Consider the following 26483-nt stretch of genomic DNA (forward strand, 5'->3'; position numbering starts at 1 on the left):
TTTCCAGGACCTTCCTCAAATTCTACCACCTATACACAAACCATATAGTGCTAGTAACCGCTCCCCAGAGAGTAATAATGCCCCTTCTTAGCGATATATAGTAATACTACCCTCCTGTTGTGTCACACACAATGACAGAGCCCTAGGAGTGCCCCTACAGTTTTAATGTTTTCTCTGTATTTTCTCATAGGAATAATGTTCACTTGTGTCGTCTTAATTATACAGCACCCTTATAATTCCCTTGTGCCTCCTGTAATAATCTCCCTTGACCTTTTATAATTACCCTGTACCTCCTTACAATAACTCAGCTGCACTCTGAAATTCTATAATATGCAAGCATTGAACTTGGCGCACAAATTAGCCAATTAATGAGAGCCCATTAGCCATGACAAGGCCTACCCCTTTGATGGGACTCTAGTCTAAAATGCCTCTCCTGGGCTAAAAGCCTACAAATTTTATTTGCAGGTAGGATTGAGCTGTAATTATGTATGATGGTCCCCCACAGCTATCCCATACAGTATAATGTCCACCATATCTACTTTACACAGTGTGATAGTCACCCACAGACACCCCACACATTATGATGGTCCCCACAACCCCAATACAGTATGATGGCCCCCCATTAGTATTATGGTTCTCCCAAACAGCCCCCTTTACAGTATGATGGTCCACCCCACACTGGCCATATATATCGCATACGGGCACTAGATGTACTATATACTGTACAGAGCCCTCACACTGAACATGAACAGCACATGGCATTCACATATCGGACATATACCACACCAGGCACACACACTGTACATTGAAGTCACTAATACATTAGATATATGGTATATATTACAGTGCCTTGCGAAAGTATTCGGCCCCCTGGAACTTTTCAACCTTTTTCCCACATATCATGCTTCAAACATAAAGATACCAAATGTAAATTTTTGGTGAAGAAAGAGCAACAAGTGGAACACAAGTGTGAAGTTGAACGAAATTTATTGTTTACTTACATTTTTTGTGGAAATTCAAAAACTGAAGAGTGGGGCGTGCAATATTATTCGGCCCCTTTACTTTCAGTGCAGGAAACTCACTCCAGAAGTTCATTGTGGATCTCTGAATGATCCAATGTTGTCCTAAATGACTAATGATAAATATAATCCACCTGTGTGTATCAAGTCTCCGTATAAATTCACCTGCTGTGTGATAGTCTGAGTTCTGTTTGAAGCACAGAGAGCATCATAGAGATCATCATGAAGACCAAGGAACACAACAGGCAGGTCCGTGATACTGTTGTGGAGAAGTTTAAAGCAGGATTTGGATTCAAAAGGATTTCCAAAACTTTAAACATCCCAAGGAGCACTGTGCAAGCGATCATATTGAAATGGAAGGAGTATCATACCACTGCGAATCTACCAAGACCCGGCCGTCCCTCTAAACTTTCATCTCAAACAAGGAGAAGACTGATCAGAGATGCAGCCAAGAGGCCCATGATCACTCTGGATGAACTGCAGAGATCTACAGCTGAGGTGGGACAGTCTGTCCATAGGACACAAATCAGTTTTACACTGCACAAATCTGGCCTTTATGGAAGAGTGGCAGGAAGAAAGCCATTTCTCAAAGATATCCATAAAAAATGTTTAAAGTTTGCAACAAGCCACCTGGGAGACACACCAAACATGTGGAAGATGGTGCTCTGGTCAGATGAAACCAAAATCGAACTTTTTGGCAACAATGCCAAACAATATGTTTGGCGTAAAGGCAACACAGCTCATCACCCTGAACACACCATCCCCACTGTCAAACATGGTGGTGGCAGCATCATTGTTTGGGCCTGCTTTTCTTCAGCAGGGAGAGGGAAGATGGATGGAGCCAAATACAGGACCATTTTTGAAGAAAACCTGTTGGAGTCTGCAAAAGACCTGAAACTGGGACGGAGATTTGTCTTCCAACAAGACAATGATCCCAAACATAAAGCAAAATCTACAATGGAATGGTTCACAAATAAACGTATCCAGGTGTTAGAATGGCCAAGTCACAGTCCAGACCTGAATCCAATCGAGAATCTGTGGAAAAAGCTGAAAACTGCTGTTCACAAATGATCTCATCAAACCTCACTGAGCTCGAGCTGTTTGCCAAGGAAGAATGGGCAAGAATTTCAGTCTCTCGATGTACAAAACTGATAGAGACATACCCCAAGCGACTTGCAGCTGCAATCGCAGCAAAAGGTGGCGCAACAAAGTATTAAGTTAAAGGGGCCGAATAATATTGCACGCCACACTCTTCAGTTTTTGAATTTCCACAAAAATTTAAAATAACCAATAAATTTCGTTCAACTTCACAAAATGTGTTCCACTTGCTGTTGATTCTTCACCAAAAATTTACATTTGGTATCTTTATGTTTGAAGCATGATATGTGGGAAAAGGTTGAAAAGTTCCAGGGGCCCGAATACTTTCTCAAGGCACTGTTGGTATAAACACTCTTAGCTCAGCTATAAGTACCTTCTGCTTAGCTGCCCCGTACCCCCCTCCACCTACACCACCGGTAACATGGGCAGCACAAGTTCCTGACCAAGATGACTCCTCATGAGTAGGAGGAACAGCTGAGCTCCAGGGTACAGCAGAAAGGAAGCCTGGCCCTGACTGGTCAATGTTTGGTCAATCAGTGCTGGCTTCATTCACGTCTCCTGTCCTTCGAGGCTACAACAGAACAGTGGTTGAGAGGCGGAGGACATGGCACCATTCTGCCTCCTCGGTGCCATGCAGGTCCCCCTCTCTGGTTATAACTGGTCTGTCAGAAGAGTGCACAGGAGCCCAGATGGAGGGGGAGGTTGCCCCTACTACAGTCTGCGACTGGCGCCCTGTGCACTTGCATATAGCCAAGGCCGGCCATGGTTACCAGTAGAAATGAGCGATTATTTCAATGTTCGGTTCGGCTCACTATAGCCGAATTTGCAAAATTCGCTGATTTAATCGTTGATTAAATTGACGAATATAGCTGAACATGTACAGCACAAAAGTCAGTGTTTCCCAAGCTGTGTGACAGCTTGGGAAACACCGGCATAGCGCTTCTGATCAGCAGTGAAATCATCACCGCCGGTGAGAGAGCCTTGGTTCCCACGCTGTCAAAAGACAGCGTGAGCGCTCAGCTGTGATAGGAGGTATAAAGCTTATCTCCGGTCACCGGTGTCAGCTGATGGAACTACTGAGCCCATCAGCTGACACTTGCTGCCGCTAATAACAGTGAGAGCAGGAGTAGCGGATGGGCGTATTCATCAGCCGCTCCTGCACTGTAAATAAATAATAATAAAAAAGAACCTACGTGGGTTCCCCTGTATTTTTGATAACCAACCAGACAAAACTCACATCTGGAGGCTGCAAACCTCATCTGTCAGCTTCAGCAAGGCTAGTTATCGAGAATAGAGGGGTCACCCCCAAAAGCCGGCAATTCAGTGCCGCGTTCAGTAAAATCACATCGTGACAGGATAGAATAGATATATACACATAGAATACATAGATATATAGATGTCAGTAACACCCATATACTGTATATTTATTACATAGAAGAAAAAACGGTAATTCAGCAGCCGCGGTAGTGTAAAATCACAGCAGGAGCCGACGGCATAGAAGAGATGGATTACATGCAGTAAATACAAGTAGAATAGGTAGATATAGAGATGTCAGTGACAAATACAATTAGTACAGTGTGTGCAGCTTACTGTACGTATATGTAATTAAAAAGATTATTTTTCGGGAAAAAAAAATTGCACAGGCTCCCGCGTAACTTTCGTACCAGCAGAGGGAAAGCCGATGGCTGGGGGCCAATGTTTATAGCCTCGGAAGGGGGTAATACCCATGGAGTTTCCCAGGCTATTAATGTCAGCTCACAGATGTATATTTAGCCTTCACTTGCTATTAAAATGGGGGACCCTAAAAAAAAATCACATGTGGTCCCCCTATAATTTACAACCAGCAAAGGCTATGCAGACAGCTGTGGGCTGATATTAATAGCCAAAGAAGGGGTCTTGGATACTGCCCTCTCTTCCCCCCCCCCCATGCTAAAAACATCAGCTCTCAGCCTTCCCAGAAAAAGCTCATCTCTAAGATGCGCCAATTCTGACACTTAGTCTCGCTCTTCCCACTTGCCTTGTGGCGGTGGCAAGTGGGGTAATAGTTGGGGGGGTTGATGTCACCTTTGTATTGTCCGGTGGTATCATATAACTTTAGGATTAGTAATGGATAGGTGTCTTATAGACATCTCTCCATTACTAACCTTGGGGCTTGAAGTCACCTGACAATACCAAGGTGACAGAGGAGCACTAAATAAGGAACCTTTTTCTAATGAGCATACATCTAATATATAAAGCTCAAGTGTGTGTATGTCTGGGATAGGCATCCGCACCGTCGCAGCTACAGCCACAAAATTTGGCAAAGTCACACGTCTGGACCCCGAGAGCGTCCTAAGCTATGTTGTGAGGAAATTTTAACCCTGCGCGTTCCAATTCACCAAACAATTTTGCCCCTATCTACATACTGGTGAAAAAGTGTGTGCGTATCAAGCCCTGCCCCTCATTATGATGTCATAATGGTTGCCATGGCGACGCTGATGTCATCATAGGTTGCAAGCCCCGCAACCATCATACATATCCTCCATCCCATAGTCCAGTGCCCATTTACTCATCACACATCCTCCATCCCATAATCAACCATTATGACATCATAATGAGCGGCGGGGCTTGCAACCTATGATGACATCAGCGTCGCCATGGCAACCTTTATGACATAATGAGGGGCGGGGCTTGATACGCACACACACTTTTTCCTCATTATGTAGATAGGGGCAAAATTGTTTGGTGAATTGGAATGCGCGGGGTTAAAATTTCGCCTCAAGCCTATGACGCTCTCGGGGTCCTGACATGCGACTGTGCCAAATTTTGTGGCTGTAGCTGCGACGGTGCAGATGCCAATCCCGGACATGCACACATACATACATACACTTGAGCTTTATATAATAGATAGAGAGATATATATATATATATATATATATATATATATATATATATATATACTTTAATTTCTTATATTTGCTTGTTGATGTGACCTGTTGAAACGACAGGGACAATTTAATCCACCCTTGTAAATATCTGAAATGTCTTTATATTCAAGGCCTAAAAGCCAGGTATAAAGTAAGCAATAAGTTACCTGTTTCAGATGCTGCTCCTCTGATCTTTTTATTTTTTAAAATTTTTTTTACCCTTCCAGTGATTGCGGCAGGTCGAGTACAAATTAATGATGTGTTTTTTGTTACCTTTGCTTTGTCGGGATAATGGTCTTTCATGTGCTCCTGTATACTTGATCACAATGTGCAGACATCCCCAGCGTGTCAGCACATCGTCGCCCCGTGCACACTATTGCCTTTCCCCACGTTACCTTGCAGATGGGTTTTGGATGGGATGTAGAAAGGTGTTTTCATCAAGCCCCTGACGTGGTTGTGTGACAGAGTAGTGGTTGTGCTGTAGGAGATGGTGACATTTCACTTATGTGATGTTAACGAGTGGCACAATAGTGTTTTGCGGAAAGATGAATGTTGGTGGACAGGCGCGTTTCATGCGCTTATAGAAGGGGAGCGCTTACATTTTGTTTATTTAGCATGGAACAAGTTGATCGTGACACTTCTCTTGCTTTCTTTAACACTTTGGCTTTTCAGTGCAGACACATTCCAGTGTTAGTGGCTCCTGAGATTTCATGTTAACGCGTTTCAGGCTGAATTGCTCAACAATAATGTCACCTGGTAATGAGAGTTCATTCATTACCCGTGAATGACAAAAGAAACCAGCCACATAAAGAGAAACTTCTGAATCTGTTTAATATTTTACTCTACACATTACTTAAAGGAGTTTTCCAAAAATCAGAAGTTATCCCACGTAATCCATAGAAAGGCCCCCTCAGCAATGAAGCAGAGGTGTGCATGCTCGGCCACCGCTCTATTCATTGTCAATGGGATGGCCGGAAATAGACGAGCGCTGTACTAGCAATGGAGCGGAGCTTTAGCATGCCAATCACTCATGCTCTTTTCAAGATGGGACTGTACAGACCACCATTCCCAGGGTCCTTGTCTTTGAGGGTCACTGCAGTCAGACCTCTAGAGGTCAGGCTAGGGAATAGGTTGTGATTTTGGGAAACACCTTAAAAGAACAGCTCTGGAACATCCTATTTTTTTTCCTGCATCAGTCTGGCGTCGTAGAAAATCAGCAGATTCATCAACTTGGAATGCATGCTGTAGAACAACCTGTACCACGCTGCACTGGGATAAATATGGTTTGTATGGTGCACTAAAAGTATATCTCCCACAGAACCCCTCCCTGCATTCTTCCAGCACTATAGGTGCCAGAACTTTTTTTCCCCCTTTTTTTCATAGCAGATATTAAATTCTTTTTTTAACATAACAGTTGTCTGCCTTTTTGTTATTGATGACCTACTCTTCGGCACGTTGGCTGGCGGCAGCTGATCAGTGTTTGTGCCGGGCACCCACCAATCTCATATTGTTCACCTATTGTAATGCTGGTTATACATATGACATAATTAACCACTGTTCATTTGTTTCCAGTGGGGAAAGAGGAGAAAGTCGCTGCCATACACCCCACATCGGCTTATCTTCACCTGAAAATAAAAGGAACAGTCGCTGAAATTCCCCCATCATCATATGTTGGAGGGGATAGTCAGGAGGCCCCCAATACCCATCCGAGGGTCTGCCGAAATCTGTGTTTAGACGACTTTCATCTAATGTGTATGGGGCCCTTAGGGATTACTCATTTATATGAAAAGATCGGACAACCCCTTTCACGTCATATGGAAATGCTACAGGTCATCCCTGGGGTCAAAATCATTGGAATTTCACAAACATGGCAGCACATATCACAGTCTCCCGCAGGGTTTGTATATCACAGGGATTTTTCGTCCTAAGCCCAGGTTCACACGTGCGTTATAAAAATGAAAAATAAAGTCAAATTATTTTTTATTTCTCGTTTGTCATCGGGGTGCAGTCCGTTTTTGTTTAACAGCAGTTATTAAAAATGAAATAGTTTCCTATATTAAAGAATTGCAATCTCAGTAAAAGTCGGACAATGAGTCCGTTTTTGTTTAACAGCAGTTATTAAAAATGAAATAGTTTCCTATATTAAAGAATTGCAATCTCAGTAAAAGTCGGACAATGACTCCATATGGAATCTGATCTGTTTTATATATTTTTTTTTTTTTTTTGCATGCCTAAAGACTCGATTGGGCGACTCTCATCTGACACACTTAAGGAACTATTAGTGCACGCTGCATTTTTTTTTTATGCACAAATTCAGAAAAATAAATTGCACATCTGCACTGTCCAAGCGCTGTCCATTGCTTCCCGGACAGAACATGCGTTCAGGTGAAGTTGGCCTTACTCGGACCTTTGTGTGATGTTCATGGACTATCCTGATCCCCAGAATGGTGCTGGGTGGCGAGGTCGTCCTTCCGTCTGCAGTGTGTGTGTGCTTTTCCTTTAGTGGGATGCCCCCTCTTCTGGACAGTGTCAGTGTGGATGTCACGTCTTTTATCCTTGTATTTCCTCTCCGTCTTCCATCATTGACAAGTTAATCTGTAATTCATTTAGCTTCTAGGAAGGGCGAGTTATGTAAATGATGGCCTGGAGTCATGTCTTCTAGCCCTGGCTCCATTAAATGTAAACAATGGCTGCCGCCTCTGCGCTCTGCACTGTTTCGGTAGCTGTATAATTTATTGACTCCTCTTTACCAGACTGATACATTGTAGCAGAGCCCAGGCTGCACAGATTCTTTTAATTCTGCAGGTTTTTCTCTCCCTTTTTTTTTTCTGATTTGGTAAAAGGCCGTTCTTTGTGATGTCCGCGGATGCGTCCGTCATTGGGAACACTTGAGAACCATTTCTGATAAATGGCTGCAGGCAGCAGCCATCGCAGGTAATGTAGCTTGTATCGGCCACTCTCTGTGGATCAGCCCCTGTAATGACTGTACGGAGCGGCCCTGGTCCGTCCGAGCACCTATCGTCTGCGCCTGTCCAATGCACGGTCCTGCGGGTGATTATTAATAATAATAATGGTCATCAAATGTTCCTGGTAGAATATTATTCTCATGAGTTCCCAGTCTAAGGGTGACTTTATTATCTTTTTTTCACAGGATGTTTTTTTTTGTTTTCTTTGTGCAAAGATTCATATTTGTTTTATTTTAGTTTGTAATACCGTGTTTTACTTGCAACTTATTTGACTTTTGTATTCAGATAATCGGACCCCAGGCTATAGGCATATGACAAAGCTGTGTGTCGATCCTACATGTCGCATCCTTGCGCTGCCATTCTCCATGTCCTCCTCCTAGGAGCAATGTCGTGTCATTGTATACATTCATATGTCCCTCAGATATATTTGTGAAAATGAGGGGTTAACAGTCTACAGACGGCCATCTTTATACCATGAAGTAAAGTGACGGTGTCAAAAGAAAATGACCTTTTTTGAGTCAAGTTTTTGTTACATATATTTTTTTTCATCACTGTTGAAAAAAAACCCCAAACAAACATAAAAATCCCTCACAATTTCTATATTAACCATTAATTAGGGCCTAATAGTAGACTCTCACTTCTTGTTCTTCACACGGACTTAAGCACTAGCAGCAATGGATTGAGCAAAACCCCATTTATTGATGTCTATAGAAATATTTTCTAGGCATGCTCTGATCGTTGTGCAGAAGGGGGGAGGAGGTGAACTGTGATATCAACTATTGTGATAACCTATGCTCCTTAAAAAAAAAAAAAAAAAAAAACGCTGTGGAGGGAACACAGGACAAGGAAAAGTCTGATGTGTAGCGTCTATGTGTATATACAGTACAGACCAAAAGTTTGGACACCTTCTCATTCAAAGAGTTTTCTTTATTTTCATAACTCTGAAAATTGCAGATTTACTCTGAAGGCATCAAAACTATGAATTAACACATGTGGAATTATATAACAAAAAAGTGTGAAGAAACTGAAAATATGTCTTATATTCTAGATTCTTGAAAGTAGCCACCTTTTGCTTTGATTACTGCTTTGCACGCTCTTGGCATTCTCTTGATGAGCTTCAAGAGGTAGTCACCGGAAATGGTCTTCCAACAGTCTTGAAGGAGTTCCCAGAGATGCTTAGCACTTGTTGGCCCTTTTGCCTTCACTCTGCGGTCCAGCTCACCCCTAACCATCTCGATTGGGTTCAGGTCTGGTGACTATGGAGGCCAGGTCATCTGGCGTAGCACCCCATCACTCTCCTTCTTGGTCAAATAGCCCTTACACAGCCGGGAGGGGTGTTTGGGGTCATTGTCCTGTTGAAAAATAAATGATGGTCCAACTAAACGCAAACCGGATGGAATAGCATGCCGCTGCAAGATGCTGTGGTAGCCATGCTGGTTCAGTATGCCTTCAATTTTGAATAAATCCCCAACAGTGTCACCAGCAAAGCACCCACACACCATCATACCTCCTCCTCCATGCTTCACGGTGGGAACCAGGCATGTAGAGTCCATCCGTTCACCTTTTCTGCGTCGCACAAAGACACCGTGGTTGGAACCAAAGATCTCAAATTTGGACTCATCAGACCAAAGCACAGATTTCCACTGGTCTAATGTCCATTCCTTGTGTTCTTTAGCCCAAACAAGTCTTGGCTGCTTGTCGCCTGTCCTTAGCAGTGGTTTCCTAGCAGCTATTTTACCATGAAGGCCTGCTGCACAAAGTCTCCTCTTAACAGCTGTTGTAGAGATGTGTCTGCTGCTAGAACTCTGTGTGGCATTGACCTGGTCTCTAATCTGAGCTGCTGTTAACCTGCGATTTCTGAGGCTGGTGACTCGGATGAACTTATCCTCCGCAGCAGAGGTGACTCTTGGTCTTCCTTTCCTGGGCCTGTCCTCATGTGAGCCAGTTTCTTTGTAGTGCTTGATGGTTTTTGCCAATGCATTTGGGGACACTTTCAAAGTTTCCCCAATTTTTCGGACTGACTGACCTTCATTTCTTAAAGTAATGATGGCCACTCGTTTTTCTTTACTTGGCTGCTTTTTTCTTGCCATAATACAAATTCTAACAGTCTATTCAGTAGGACTATCAGCTGTGTATCCACCAGGTTTCTGCACAACACAACTGATGGTCCCAACCCCATTTATAAGGCAAGAAATCCCACTTATTAAACCTGACAGGGCACACCTGTGAAGTGAAAACCATTTCCGGTGACTACCTCTTGAAGCTCATCAAGAGAATGCCAAGAGTGTGCAAAGCAGTAATCAAAGCAAAAGGTGGCTACTTTGAAGAACCTAGAATATAAGACATATTTTCAGTTGTCACACTTTTTTATTATTTATATAATTCCACATGTGTTAATTCATAGTTTTGATGCCTTCAGAGAGAATCTACAATTTTCATAGTCGTGATTCGTGAAAATAAAGAAAACTCTTTGAATGAGAAGGTGTCCAAACTTTTGGTCTGTACTGTGTGTATATGTAAATAAATATATAATGTGTGACTATAAAAAAATAACCTAATTAATTTATAAATTTGTAAAGAGCAATCATGATCTCTATATCTGGTGCTGATATACAGCCGAACACAGTCAGTGCTTCAGTATGACTAAATGATGGCACACTGTGTGAATGAGGAAGAGCTGGATGCGGGGACCAGTGGGTCCGGTACCAGTATCACCCTTACCATGTCATAAGGTAAAATAGCCAGTGTAAACCACTAATATTCACTGGGTAGAATAATGTGATGTTACGGCACTCCTTTTTCTCCTGTTTTTATACATTACGCAGTCACCAGTGATATTTACTAACAAACATTGTATATTTACCCCCATAACTTATTTTTTCCTAGCCATTTGATGACTCCACTACTCTCCCTAATTTTTTATTTAACTATTATTCTAATATAATGAAAGCGGTTTTTTATTATTGTACTTTAGGGAGGTTTTAGTTTTTTTATTTTTAGCGTAGGTTAGTTGTTTGTAACCTGTAACAAGCAGACTCTGCTTTGTGATAAGTGTAAGTGAGTTTTGTAGGCTGTACAGTGAACGTCACACAAGCTCTTGCTTTGCTATGAATGGGCATTGTGTAATTTTGATCTTCCCCCTGCGGTGGGCGCTGCAGGCAAATTGAACACTTACTACATGGTTTCTGAACAGCTAACAGCTGATCTCCAGGGTCCCGGCAGGGGGACACCTTGTGATCAACTTAATGTCAAGGAGTCCCTTTCTTCAAAGTGGAGAACCCTTTAAACAGCATAGTAATGAGCTGGCGGTGTGCGGGGGCCGTGCTCCAGCTCCTCAGTGTCTGTGCGAGTCCCCACATATCTCACTTTTCCTTGTCCTGTGTTGACTCCACTTCTCTCCTTACTTTTCTACCTTTTTGAAGTATTTTTTTTTTTGTTAAACTGCATTATTTTTATATAATAAAGGGGTTTTTTTTGCTATTATCCATACATAAGTGAGTGATGTGCATTAGTCGTTCTCCACTTTAGAAGGAGATGGAGATCCTGAACACAAAACCCCCTCTCTATTAAATGGAATGAGACATCATAAATTGACTTACTGTTTAAATCCGTTTTCTCTTTTTTAAAAAGTACGTTTTTCCATATCACGATGTATATAAAGAAATGTAAGCACACTGGCCACTAGGCTTTATACTAGATTCTAGACTCGTACTTCCTGCTATGAACATAGAGACTTTTCAGCAGTCTCATTATCATCAGAGGCATGATCACTATGACAGGTGAGCCCTTTATGTACAGAAGCTAACACAGGATCCACCATTCACAATAGTGGATATCGCAGCGCATCTCCTCTCCCTTCTGTGCAATGATCAGAGCATGCCCAGGAATTATATCCTTCACTTTAATTCATTATTTTAAAAACAATGGCAGTCTGTAGACTAACGCCTTATTTTCACAAATATATCTGAGGAACATAGAAATGTATAAATGTATATACAATGACACGACATTGCTTCTAGGAGGAGGATATGGAGAACGGGAGCACAAGGATGCGACATGTAGGATCGGCACACAGCTTTGTCATATGTCTATAGCCTGGGGTCCAATTATCTGAATACAGAAGTCAAATACATTTCAAGTAAAATAAATAATTATAATAAAACAAATATGATTCTTTGCACAAAGAAAACAAAAAAAAAATCATGTGAAAAAAGATAATAAAGTCATCCTTAGATTGGGAACTCATGAGAATAATATTCTACCAGGAACATTTGATGACCATTAGTATTAATAATCACCCGCAGGACCTGCATTGGACAGGCGCAGACGATAGGTGCAAGGACGGACCAGGGCCGCTCCGTACAGTCATTACAGGGGCTGATCCACTGAGGAGTGGCCGATACAAGCTACATTACCTGCGATGGCTGCTGCCTGCAGTTCTCCAGTGTGTATGTATGGATGTATGTATGTGTGTGCATATATATATATATATATATATATATATATATATATATATATATATATATATATTATTACCTACCATCAAAGTGATTGAGATTTCTGAAATCTCATGCACAAACTGCTTATTTTTTTCCTTAAATTTTTGAACATGTTTCACTTCTGCAGCGTTCAATACTTTCAGCGTTTTTGCATTTTCTTTTTCACCCATTCAAATAAAAAAAAAAGCGTAAATAAGGGTACATTTTATGCAGCGTTATTCCTGCCAACACGGTTTTTGCTACAGAAAAATCTGCTGCAAATACTCAACCTCTACACATGGTCTTATGGTAAAGTGGCTTTTTGATGCACTTCACAAAAAAAAGCAATTAAATTAACAGAAACCTTTTTAATTAGCAAGGTATCAATGATCCGAGACGTCCTGAGTACAGCGTGTTTTATATACTCTGAAGTATACAGGGGCTGGATTAGTAAAACGTTCCCATTTTCCCAGTGATTTACCTTTAATATTTTGAGTTGGATGATTTATATTAAAGTAAGGGCCTCTAGATGGAGCTTCAGCACTTCCAAACATTGTAGCACCTCTCGTCTCCTACATGCTTCATTCTGGGCGGGCTGCTCCACACAACCGAAAACATGTTGTGTGGCATAAAGCATGCCTGCTCTTAGGTTGTGATATTTTTTATCAGTTATTTATGTCTGATGATAAAATGTTTAGCTAGCATTAAATAGAGATTTTTTTTTTTAGTGCAATTTGTTTTTGTTTTTTCTTATTAATCCTTTGTAGAATTTAAACTCATTACTGGGGGGGAAAGGAGAATTTCCAAATGGTCGATCCGAATAATCTGCAGCTTTTTGTTTATTTTTGTTACTTTGGTGTAATTTCAACACTTTCAGGATCCTAATAATGTTTTCTGCTTTTAGAAGATGCCCTAATTTTTTTTTTGTCAATATAATTGGAGTATTCAGAATAATTATTACTAGGAATAGATTTGCCGTGATATTTGTGCTGCATGATATTTTAAAAAAACATTTATGGAAATAGACAAGAAATCCCAAAATTTAGACTGGACCTTCCAGTAGAAAAGTGCGGAAATTGAGAGGATTAAGTTTTAGAAGTCATTTCAGTGTTTCCAAACAAATAATAATAGATGATGATGCTTTATTTACAGTTTTGATTTCTGCTAATTTTTTTAATTTAGTGGCCAAATCTGATTTATAATTGTTTGATATTTGATTTTCCTCGGTGATTACAGAATTTGAAAAATGATCAATACATTAGGAACTGGTACACGCTGCTCTCCGTGGAGTTTTGTCATCCTTTGTCAAAAGTAGCCAGAGGTGCAGATAATTTTAATTTCAGGCCTATTTCCTTCAATATTTATTTTTTATTGCATGCCATGCTTTTTTTTCTGATTACTATGAGACTAGTACCATATGTTTTGTGGTACAACTTTAAAATAAAAAAAAATTTAATTTATTGAAACCAACAAATAAGCTTCATCTCCAGCGTTACATGTCTATCTGTTTTCACATTCCCTATATAGCATGGAAATCATTATATTACCAGAGAGGCTGAAAAGTAAATGTAGAAATCTTTAGCATGTCAAAAATGTAACGTACTAAGCTAAAAGCCAGCAATGTGTAAAATTAAACATTTTTTCGTGTAGCATTTACTTTTTTACACTTTTTTTTTTTTTTTTTTGGCGCAAATTTAGGTGCATTTTTGAGCCGTGCACAATAAGACCTAACGTAAGGGTTAAATGAGCGTTTTCCCAGGCTGCTGAAATTCAGACAGCAAGCACTGGCCAATAAGTGAAGAAGAGGCAGAAAAAATTTAAAATAAAATTCATGAGATTGGAAATTCATGTAAGGTTAGATGAATACATTAAGATTTTGGCACTTGTGGGCAATATCATAATACTTCATTATTTTAAGGGTTTTTGTAAGCGGTCCATTTGCATGGGGAATTTTTTTTATCATGATGGATACTATTGTAAAGGAGAAAAGGTAAAAACTCTGCTGTTCCCCATAACAGTTTTTTTTTTTTTTTTTTTTTTTTTTTTTGGTACTAGCATTTCACTTTTTACAGTTGTAGCCACTGATCTGACTTGTTTCTTGGGACATCAGGTCTTGTGTCCTATTATCTGCTCAGTTTATTAATTTTTGCATTTTTCTTTTTTTTTTTTTTTCTTTATAGCTTTTTTAATTTTTTTTTTTTTATTTTGTATGTTCTTATAAGTAACATGCCTCTAACACCGTGGCTGATAGTCTGTTTGGATCCTTTCTTTTTTGTTTTATCATATTAATATATGGTATATATTAATATATAATTTCCCGATTCCACTACATAAAGTTTGGGTCTGTTGGAAAATTTAATATTACGGTATTTATGTAGGTCGTAAGTGTTGGGACTCCAAGACCAGTGAAAGGGATTTTTTTTGTTGCTTCTATATTAACTATATTTGTAATTGTGTTATGCTATAGGAAACAAATTTTATTATTGCATCGTAATATATGATGTCGCTGCTCGGCAATGTTTTTTTTGTGTGGCAGTAGTGTGTTTTAAGTAGTTTGTGGCCTAGGAGAAATTTAGACCAAATTTATTATTCCGACGTGTGACAAGCTTATATTTGTCAACGACAATATTCCCCCCCTGGGTAGGGCCAAGGGCGCTTTTATTTTTAGAACCTTATATTGTTTTCTAGTGTGTGAAAAGCACTACACAAAACCAATTGAATAAATAAGATTTTAGAAGGATTTTGCTAGGAATCTGGTGAAGAACTGAGTGGTGCTAAAGAAGGTTGGGGCACTATTTAAAATCTGTAGACCCCATTGTATGGAAATCAGAAGCGATTCAACATCTAACGATCCAAGACTCTCAAAAGGATGACTAAGGCCGGGGTCACACTAGCGATTAAAACGGTCGAATGCAATGCGATAAAAAACCGCATTGCATTCGAACCCATGTTATTCTATGGGGCAGCTCACATCATGCGATTTTTTTTATCGCATCCGATCCTCGGACCGAGACAATCGCAGCATTCTGCTATTGTCACCGATTTTCGGATCGGATTCGACAATACAAGTCTATGGGGGCGAGAAAAAAACGCATGGAAAACGCACCAAACGTGTGACTTGCGATTAAATCGCACAACTTCTCCAGGTCTACAGGATAGGGCATTGGCACTGGATGTCAATTTGATGCTTAGATGCGATTAAAATTGGTTCCTTGCCGGAAAATGGGATGACAGACGGATATGTGGCCAAGAATTCTTTGTGCGATTTCGTACCGTTAAAATGGGACCGATTTTTTAATGGTTGTGTGTGACTCCAGCCTAATGGTAAATTACGGTGTAAGAGAAATCTTATGGAGAAAAGAGTTATATAAGCTGTCTACATGGGGGGGGGAACAGGGATGTTCAATTTGTAAATCTATTGTTTGTGGAAGATTTACTGTATATTCTGTATTTTGAATTCTGATTAATAAAAATCTATTTGATCAAAAAAAAAAAAAAAAAGATCCAAGACTCTCACTAATGGGATGATGACGTGATGATTTTTTTTTTTTTTTACTGAATTTAGGAAAAACCTCACATCTGGAAAGAAGTTTAAATTTTGAATTCGTAATCTATTTTTTATTTTTATTTTTTTCTTTCATTTTTGCAGTAAATGTTGAAAAAAGTTGACCATTGGCGTTATTTTAGGTTTTAAATGTTTCTAATTTTTTTATTTCTTTTTACCTGAGTTTTTAATGGTGGTTTTACTAGTGGTTACCGCTACCTTTTTGCTTTTATGCTGCTATTAGTTGTTATATAGCTTGGTGTGCAATGCAGGTTATATGTTAGATATATTCACTTTACGTACTGGGTGGATTAGTGGATGCAAAATAGTCCGTAATCGGATCAGATTTTAATTTGACATTGTGTTACCCCCAGCGGGTGCGTTATTATAAACCCATGACCACTTTTACTATCATTTAGCTATAAAGGACAGTGAACCAATTATTATATTCTGAGATTAAATGTGTAGTTAATGCTTTAGCATTTTTTTTTTTTTTTTCAAAAATGTTTCTGGTCGGCGCCTCTTGTTTCCACCCTCTGAAACAGAACAATGTTTATAGGGTTGGCAATGAATCTTGCTGTATCCAGTATACACAAGCAATTTACGGCTATGTTCACACTTGACGTTTTTGCAGGTTTTTACTTTCCCTGGAGCCAAAACCTTCATTCCAAACAGTAAACACGCTGTGTATAAATTGCTCTAGTCTTTTTTTTTTTTTTTTTTTTTGTTTTCTGTGCAGCCTAAATCTGAACTCTTACTGTAAGAAAGCTGTGTAAAAAAAAAAAAAAAATAAAAACAGCAGTTTTCTAATTTTTTTTTTTTTTTTTTGGTACGCTTTTCAGGCAGATTACATGCATATTTTGTCTACAGTACATGTTAGTTTTTTCCACCAAAAAAACTGCAAAAAATGCATTTTTATTTCTCATTTTTTTTGCAGTTTCTCATTACTTTAAATAGGTAAAAAAAATACTGCAAAAATGACGGAATTGAAATCTCATTGCTTTTGCTGGAACATTAAACAGCAGCTTGCGACGTGTGAACATAGACTGTTAGTCTAAAATATTTTTAGAGACTGTACCAACAAGAAACAATACATTGTAATGAATTGAAAATGATATATACCAGTATGTAAATTTGTAAATAATTTTAATGACTAGCCATGTGCGAAGTAATGATAAAATATCCGGTATTTGTATTTCTCGGAGGCGCAGAACATATATGGATTTCACCGATGTTCTTGTTTCAAGAAGCACAAGCCAGTCTGACTCGTGAGCGTGAAGTAGACTGTAGCCCCTCGTAGATGAAGCCCCCTCTTTGCTTTGTCTTCCGAGGATGAAAGCCTGACATTCCAAAGTTGCCTGCGAGTCTTGTAAAGCTTTGCAGGTTAATACGTCTCCGAGTGTAAAGAAAATATTATCTCCTTTACGAGGAGTAAGATATGATATTCACAGAGAAGTTGGGAAAGAAAGCGAAATTAGGCTGAATAATTGTTCATTCATGTGGGTCTCCCCTGGCCTGTTCCCCGATGTCTCGAATTACATCGCCTCAGGTCCTGTGCTTGGTTGGCTATCTCTACATCTTAACGAGGCTCTGGGAATTTCAGCTTCTTTACAAAACTTTGCTTTGTGCTCCCCTCATCTCCCTCCCACCACCTCCTCCTCTTGTTTGCAGGATGCTACAGCTGCTGACATCAGAAAAGCCTATCGCAAGCTCTCCTTAACTCTGCACCCCGACAAGAATAAAGAAGAAAACGCCGAGACTCAGTTCAGACAAGTAAGGGAAAAATAGATCTTGGGAGCTTTTATATTCTTTTTTTTTTTTTTTTCTTTATTTGGAATATATATTTTTCTTTTTGCTTGTGAAGTCATGTTACGTTGCGACAGTCACAAATTCAAAATCTTTACCATCTTAAAATATTTTTTCCGTCTGTCTATTTTAGTAATCCTTGCGGAACTTATTTTTAAAACCTAGTTTACATTCTATCGTTACAGTTGGTAGCAATCTATGAAGTACTGAAAGATGAAGAACGACGAGCAAGGTGAGGGCCTCATCTGCATGTTTTCTTTATTTTTATTTTAGGTATAAACTGTTAGTATTCTTACATAATGGCTTATTCAGGAGGTTTATTTTAATTTTTGATTTGTTTAATCTGTTTTTGTGTTCACTGATTTTTTTTTTTTGTATCACGCGTCACAATTATGCGTTACGTTTTCTGTACATCTAATGGACTTAAGATAATCTGCAAATGGCATTTATTGGTAAGCCCTCTGACACGTGTTAGCTATAATTTTGTCTATTTTCTATTTTGTCTTTAAGTCTTAAGATCTAAAATGTTTCCTTTTTCAGTCTGACTCCTTTCACCAAGGTGTGATCTTGATCTACGCAATTTTCTCAGCTTTTCAGATGTGGGGCCACAGTCCTTTTTACCAGTTTCTTGTGTACTTTTTTTTTTTATACATGTGCCATCGGCATAAAATTGGGGCTCCGGTACGTTGCTACCGGCACGCATGGGCAACTAATCAAATCCTACATAGACTCTCAGTTCTGCATTAATATCGTCTGTTTGCTAACATTAATTTTCTTATTTACTCATCTCAGACTCTTCATTAGACACACTTTTTGGCAATGACGCCTGGCACCAAACCCACCGTACAACCCAAAAGGGAGATCAAGCTGAAGTGTGCGCTTTAAGCTCCTGCCAAGCCAGCAGATCTCCTATCTTTGTGCCGGTCCAGTCAGCATTACAATGCCCGTCCTAGGCGCTGCAAAGTGCAATCCATCATTCTATGCGAAGTAAAGAAATCCTTATGTCAAAAGTATTTGTGGAAGATCCCACTGTAATTGTAAGAAAAATCCCACAACTTTGGCAGGACTTGAGGGTTCTCCTGATAGCAGGTCCTCAAATAATCACTTTATTTGGGTAATTTACAAAACTTGGTCAGTGGCATAAAACCAGCTGTGTATATAATAAATATAATTCACATTGCATTTTCTGGTGCAAACATAATTCTTTTTATCTGGCGTTTTATACGTCTAGGCGGGATGGAAATAAATCACATATTTAATTCTCAAAATTCTGGGAATAACTTATTTTAGAAGACGTAGACCGAGCCACAACCCGTTTTTAGCTTCCGCCCATTTTATTTCACCACGCAACTTCAGCTGCCCTTTATTGGTTTATTATACTCCACATCCTCTTTTTTTTTTTTTTTCTTTTTTTGGCCTTCTGCCTCAATTTCGCTGGAGGCAAGCAGTAATCCCCCATAAACACTTAATCTTTTGGGCCATTTTAGTAATTGAGATAAAATATCAGAGCTGCTTTTTGGGGTTTAACCATTTTTTTTTGCTAAAAGAGGTGTGTGTGTGTGTGTGTGTGTGTATGTATGTACATGTGTGTAATAAATATATCTATATAGTTGGAGGAGAACATTCAGTTTTATCATTTTTATGGCCGTTAATAGAATTAGGTACCGTAATTTACTCATGTGTAGTATGGACATATGCATGTTGCACCAGATGCAATAATTGCAATCATGGCTGCTGTTACTTTTTTATTTTTTTTTTAATCCAATGTCAAATTTTGATGGCTTTTAATACATGAACCAATTGTGTGCTAATTTAAAGAGGTCGGGCAGATACCGCTGGGTGTATTATTCTGGTTTTACGTCATCTTTGTGCTGTTTGCTACACCCGTACAGCGTATAGCTCATAGTGAGCTATTGGTATTGACACAAGGTGCAATGTCCCAACCTAACATTGAATCCGAATGCAAAAAAAAAAAAAAAGCAGATTTCTTTTTAGCACAACTAATGAAACCTGTCAGGAATAATAGAAAAGGAAATTGAGCGTGCATTTTATTGGTACAGCTCGTATCACCAAAGGTATACACACTGTTTCTGGTCCATTTTGCATTCAGAGAGTTACCATCGTCTTCTGAATTCCTGATATCGCCACCTTTTACTATTTTTTTCAAACCACAAATTTGATATTTTCTTAAACATCAAAGTAAGTTTTGTACAAGAGAAAAGTGGTATATTTTTAAGTTGGAGCCGTACTACATTCTGAGATCATACGGAGTCTCGTGTAGTGTCATTTGTCTCAATTCTTCAACCATATGACATTTGCATGAAAATGAGTAATAAGTCCCTTCCGTATAGATCACTGATGAGATACTTGTTTCCATTTGTTTCCAAAATGTGAGTGCAAAAATGTGTCTATAAAGAAAAATTTAAAAATGAATAAAATTAGAAGGAAACCTAGCAGCACACTCCCATTCTTCTGGGTGCAGTACTACCACAGGCAACCAGCCAAAAACCTCTAAGGGTATGTGCACACGGTGCAGATTCTGCTGCGGATCCGCAGCGTTTCTGCAGCTGCGGGTCTGCAGCAGATTTAGGTGCATTGTACAGTACCATTGTTTTCAGTGGTAAACTGGAAAACGCTGTGCACATGCTGCGGATTTTTCCGCGTGTTTTTGGTGCGGTTTACAATCCGCAGCATGTCAATTCTTTAGTACAGAAACGCTGCAGTTTCACACCTCATTCATTATGAGGTGTAAAACCGCAGATAAACCACAGGACTTTAGTCCTGCGGATTTATCTGCGGTTTTCACTACAAAATCCGCAGAGCCAAAAAACTCAGTGTGCACATAGCCTTTATCTATCATATTTTTTGCTTGGTATTTGTCAATAGAATTAAGGGGGTGGGTGGGGCTGTACCTGATAATCTAGAGTATATCATCTTGTAAATGTTAGCAGACCATACATTAATGATCTGTCCACCAGTAAAAAAAAACAAAACCCTACAATCTGAGTTTACCTCTTCAATGCAAGGTCTTTTAGGTTGCTCGGGTTTACTAACTTCGTCTCATCCACTTCCTTCTCCCCATTTTTCCTCCTTCTCCTTTTGTCTTCCTTTCTTTCTTTTCGTTCTTCCTTTCTTTTTCTTTTCTTCCTTTTTCTTTCTTCATTCTCTTCTTTCTTCATTCCCTTCTTCCTTTCCTCCTTCTCTTCTTCTCCCGTCTCTCCTCCCGGCTCTCTTCCTCCTCCTCCTCCCGGCTCTCTTCCTCCTCCTCCTCCCGGCTCTCTTCCTCCTCCTCCTCCCGGCTCTCTTCTTGCTCCTCCTCCCGGCTCTCTTCTTGCTCCTCCTCCCGGCTCTCTTCTTGCTCCTCCTCCCGGCTCTCTTCTTGCTCCTCCTCCCGGCTCTCTTCTTGCTCCTCCTCCCGGCTCTCTTCTTGCTCCTCCTCCCGGCTCTCTTCTTGCTCCTCCTCCCGGCTCTCTTCTTGCTCCTCCTCCCGGCTCTCTTCTTGCTCCTCCTCCCGGCTCTCTTCTTGCTCCTCCTCCCGGCTCTCTTCTTGCTCCTCCTCCCGGCTCTCTTCTTGCTCCTCCTCCCGGCTCTCTTCTTGCTCCTCCTCCCGGCTCTCTTCTTGCTCCTCCTCCCGGCTCTCTTCTTGCTCCTCCTCCCGGCTCTCTTCTTGCTCCTCCTCCCGGCTCTCTTCTTGCTCCTCCTCCCGGCTCTCTTCTTGCTCCTCCTCCCGGCTCTCTTCTTGCTCCTCCTCCCGGCTCTCTTCTTGCTCCTCCTCCCGGCTCTCTTCTTGCTCCTCCTCCCGGCTCTCTTCTTGCTCCTCCTCCCGGCTCTCTTCTTGCTCCTCCTCCCGGCTCTCTTCTTGCTCCTCCTCCCGGCTCTCTTCTTGCTCCTCCTCCCGGCTCTCTTCTTGCTCCTCCTCCCGGCTCTCTTCTTGCTCCTCCTCCCGGCTCTCTTCTTGCTCCTCCTCCCGGCTCTCTTCTTGCTCCTCCTCCCGGCTCTCTTCTTGCTCCTCCTCCCGGCTCTCTTCTTGCTCCTCCTCCCGGCTCTCTTCTTGCTCCTCCTCCCGGCTCTCTTCTTGCTCCTCCTCCCGGCTCTCTTCTTGCTCCTCCTCCCGGCTCTCTTCTTGCTCCTCCTCCCGGCTCTCTTCTTGCTCCTCCTCCCGGCTCTCTTCTTGCTCCTCCTCCCGGCTCTCTTCTTGCTCCTCCTCCCGGCTCTCTTCTTGCTCCTCCTCCCGGCTCTCTTCTTGCTCCTCCTCCCGGCTCTCTTCTTGCTCCTCCTCCCGGCTCTCTTCTTGCTCCTCCTCCCGGCTCTCTTCTTGCTCCTCCTCCCGGCTCTCTTCTTGCTCCTCCTCCCGGCTCTCTTCTTGCTCCTCCTCCCGGCTCTCTTCTTGCTCCTCCTCCCGGCTCTCTTCTTGCTCCTCCTCCCGGCTCTCTTCTTGCTCCTCCTCCCGGCTCTCTTCTTGCTCCTCCTCCCGGCTCTCTTCTTGCTCCTCCTCCCGGCTCTCTTCTTGCTCCTCCTCCCGGCTCTCTTCTTGCTCCTCCTCCCGGCTCTCTTCTTGCTCCTCCTCCCGGCTCTCTTCTTGCTCCTCCTCCCGGCTCTCTTCTTGCTCCTCCTCCCGGCTCTCTTCTTGCTCCTCCTCCCGGCTCTCTTCTTGCTCCTCCTCCCGGCTCTCTTCTTGCTCCTCCTCCCGGCTCTCTTCTTGCTCCTCCTCCCGGCTCTCTTCTTGCTCCTCCTCCCGGCTCTCTTCTTGCTCCTCCTCCCGGCTCTCTTCTTGCTCCTCCTCCCGGCTCTCTTCTTGCTCCTCCTCCCGGCTCTCTTCTTGCTCCTCCTCCCGGCTCTCTTCTTGCTCCTCCTCCCGGCTCTCTTCTTGCTCCTCCTCCCGGCTCTCTTCTTGCTCCTCCTCCCGGCTCTCTTCTTGCTCCTCCTCCCGGCTCTCTTCTTGCTCCTCCTCCCGGCTCTCTTCTTGCTCCTCCTCCCGGCTCTCTTCTTGCTCCTCCTCCCGGCTCTCTTCTTGCTCCTCCTCCCGGCTCTCTTCTTGCTCCTCCTCCCGGCTCTCTTCTTGCTCCTCCTCCTCCTCCCGGCTCTCTTCTTGTTCCTCCTCCCGGCTCTCTTCTTGTTCCTCCTCCCGGCTCTCTTCTTGTTCCTCCTCCCGGCTCTCTTCTTGCTCCTCCTCCCGGCTCTCTTCTTGCTCCTCCTCCCGGCTCTCTTCTTGCTCCTCCTCCCGGCTCTCTTCTTGCTCCTCCTCCCGGCTCTCTTCTTGCTCCTCCTCCCGGCTCTCTTCTTGCTCCTCCTCCCGGCTCTCTTCTTGCTCCTCCTCCCGGCTCTCTTCTTGCTCCTCCTCCCGGCTCTCTTCTTGCTCCTCCTCCCGGCTCTCTTCTTGCTCCTCCTCCCGGCTCTCTTCTTGCTCCTCCTCCCGGCTCTCTTCTTGCTCCTCCTCCCGGCTCTCTTCTTGCTCCTCCTCCTCCCGGCTCTCTTCTTGCTCCTCCTCCTCCCGGCTCTCTTCTTGCTCCTCCTCCTCCCGGCTCTCTTCTTGCTCCTCCTCCTCCCGGCTCTCTTCTTGCTCCTCCTCCTCCCGGCTCTCTTCTTGCTCCTCCTCCTCCCGGCTCTCTTCTTGCTCCTCCTCCTCCCGGCTCTCTTCTTGCTCCTCCTCCTCCCGGCTCTCTTCTTGCTCCTCCTCCTCCCGGCTCTCTTCTTGCTCCTCCTCCTCCCGGCTCTCTTCTCGTTCCTCCTCCTCCTCCTCCTCCTCCTCCCCCTCCCGGCTCTCTTCTCGTTCCTCCTCCTCCTCCTCCTCCTCCCCCTCCCGGCTCTCTTCTCGTTCCTCCTCCTCCTCCTCCTCCTCCTCCCCCTCCCGGCTCTCTTCTCGTTCCTCCTCCTCCTCCTCCTCCTCCTCCCGGCTCTCTTCTCGTTCCTCCTCCTCCTCCTCCTCCTCCTCCTCCCGGCTCTCTTCTCGTTCCTCCTCCTCCTCCTCCTCCTCCTCCCCCTCCCGGCTCTCTTCTCGTTCCTCCTCCTCCTCCTCCTCCTCCTCCCCCTCCCGGCTCTCTTCTCGTTCCTCCTCCTCCTCCTCCTCCTCCTCCCGGCTCTCTCTCTTCTTCCTCCTTCTCCCCAAAATCATACATTACCAACATTTTAGCCAAGAAATTGTAGTTTTTTTCCCCATGGGGTATTGCCAGTATCGCCTTCCTGCAAAACAGAAATTGGTAAACAAAAAAAAGAAAAGATGGATGTGTATATACATTAGCTGCATTTATTGTCAAATGATTGCACAAACGTCTTCTACATTTTTTTTTTTTTTTATGCCCCTTTTTCATTTAGACAGCTTGCTGGCATCCATACTACAATAACTGGCATGCTACAAAGATGGAGATACTTATGGCTTAGTAGAAACTAATACTTAAAAGAATTGTACGGATTAGTATGAACGAATATTAGTTTATGATGGATCCCAATAACGAAGAGGAGGAGACTGGGCAAAGTGTAGAAAGCGTAAAACGACACACTTCCTAATAATATGTGGAGCCGGTAATGCACATCACGCTAGGAACGTTAGTTCCATTTTATCTGATAAATTTTAGCCACTGAAAATGATATATAAGAATTGTATTAGCTCCTATATAAGATGTGCCGCTGTAGGTGATCCTACAGGGAGTGACACTGTGAGGTTGGACCGTAATATCCGACAGAGATTATTAAGGCTGCTGATGGCAGCTGGAGACTCGGATGTAATAAGATAAAGCCTGCAAGTGGGGGCAAATCTGAAAAGATCAGGTTTTGAAAAGGAAGGTGTTCTGTTCATATATATTGATATTTAATAATAGTAGTAATAATAATATTTAATTTTAATTCTATAGCACCATCATATTCTTTAGCACTTTTCAAATGAGATGGGCTATAGAAGAAATTGCACAGCAATACATGATTCAAAATTTCAAATGAAAATTGAGGTTTCTGCTTTACAAAGCATTAGAAAAAACACAAAAAATTGAGCCTGACTTGAGTTGGTACACATGCAGAATATAAACGCATGTGCACATTGGAAAAAGTGAGCAAAAAACCTGATGTAACTAAGTAAATAAAAAGCGCATTTAAATAACCGAGTTTTTTGTAATACTTGTATTTTATCAAAAAATAGCATAAAAGCCATCTCACCACGATAAGGTAACTCTGATCGGGACGGTCCTACACTGTCTAATATTAAAACCTTACCATGTGTCAATGTTGATGCCTGTGTGTGAATAAGGGTACACTGACAGCATTAGTAATAAGGGGCGACATGAAAAGGTAAAAAGTTGTGTATCGTTCAGCCATCAATGTAATAGGGGCATTCAAATAACGTTGTATGAACCGCTTATCAGCCAATATCTGAGATACAAAGTGATAATGAGTGAATGGAGGGTTAGAAAACGTGTGATAGAGGGGTCCAGATTGTTAGGAAGGGAGAAGATGAAATAGTTAAATTAATGAGGTGAGGTGATAAGGCAGTCTGAAAAAAAAATGTATTTTTTTTGATTATGTTGAAAACTGTGGATACTGGGAATTGATATTGTCCGGGGTAGTGCAATCCATAGAACTGGCGTTGCACGAGAGAAGTGTTGGAGATGGGAGTGTGAGATTCGTATTATGGAGGCTGTTAAGGTACTGTCACACTAAGCGATATCGCTGTGTCTGATACTTACCTACAACCCGCTCCCCCGCTGGTTATCGCTGATCGCGCAAGAACGTGCTGGACCGTTTCTCGTCGTCAGCTTCCTGCGGCGCTTCCTGTGGAGAGACGAGCGTGGACGCGGGCGGGAGGACGCAGGATTGCCTAGTGTGACAGGTAAGTAGCGACCCCCGATCCCTGCTATGTCGCTGGTGAGATCTGCCTGTGTGGCAGCTCACTAGCGACCACTTAGCGATGTACCAGCGATCCTGACCGCGTCATATCGCTGGTCGGGATCGCTGGTACATTGCTAAGTGTGACAGTACCTTTAGTTTCTGATCATTAGCAGAACTGAGAGCATGGGTAGGGTGGTAGACAAAGATGTAGGAAATGTAGGGCAGTGCAGAACTGTGGAGAGCTTTGTGAGTTACAGATATGTTTATATTGTACTCTGTAGTTGATGAATAACTGGTGCAATGACTGGCACAAGATGGAGCCATCGGTATAGCTGCTGGACAGAAATATGACCCTTGATGCATTTCAGGATAAATTGTGGAGGGGAGAGGTTAGTAGAGAGTTGCAATAATGCCCGTAAGAATGAATCAAAGCAACAGTAAAAAAAAAAATGTTACAATAACAAAGGTAAGAAAAAAAACAAGATTCTGGAGATGTTGTTGAGGTGCAGGTGACATGAGCGATCCGATATAGGGAGTGAAAGAAAGATCTGAGTCAAATATAACTCCAAGACCGGAAGCGTGCTGCTTGAGAGAGATGGTAAAACCACACACAGAAATGGCAATTTCAGTCCTTTGTTTCGTTAGTAGAGGAAAGATGAGTTTTAGTTACAGTGAGGGCATATAATAATGTTAGAGACAGTGCACAATCATTGGGATTTTGTATTTAATGTACTGATGCTGCTATACTGTTAACACGCAAGTGCTGAATGAAGGTCCTCTTACACGGGCTGATGAATTGGTTGATGAAATACCGTCAACCAAAAATAATTTCTAGACAGATGCAATCAAAT

General features: G+C 42.1%; 1 protein-coding gene across 1 annotated transcript in view; it reads left to right on the top strand.

Annotated features, from left to right (window-relative positions):
- DNAJC1 (DnaJ heat shock protein family (Hsp40) member C1) overlaps window positions 1–26483 on the top strand; it is a 92960-nt gene that overhangs the window by 11610 nt on the left and 54867 nt on the right. The window contains exons 2-3 of the mRNA XM_073581821.1: window positions 17683–17784; window positions 18003–18049. Coding sequence (XP_073437922.1) covers window positions 17683–17784; window positions 18003–18049 — 149 coding nt within the window. The remainder of the gene's footprint in view (window positions 1–17682; window positions 17785–18002; window positions 18050–26483) is intronic.

This window comes from Dendrobates tinctorius, unplaced genomic scaffold (genome assembly GCF_039654945.1).
Source record: "Dendrobates tinctorius isolate UK_male_01 unplaced genomic scaffold, ASM3965494v1 ptg000070l, whole genome shotgun sequence".
Classification (NCBI taxonomy): domain Eukaryota; kingdom Metazoa; phylum Chordata; class Amphibia; order Anura; family Dendrobatidae; genus Dendrobates; species Dendrobates tinctorius.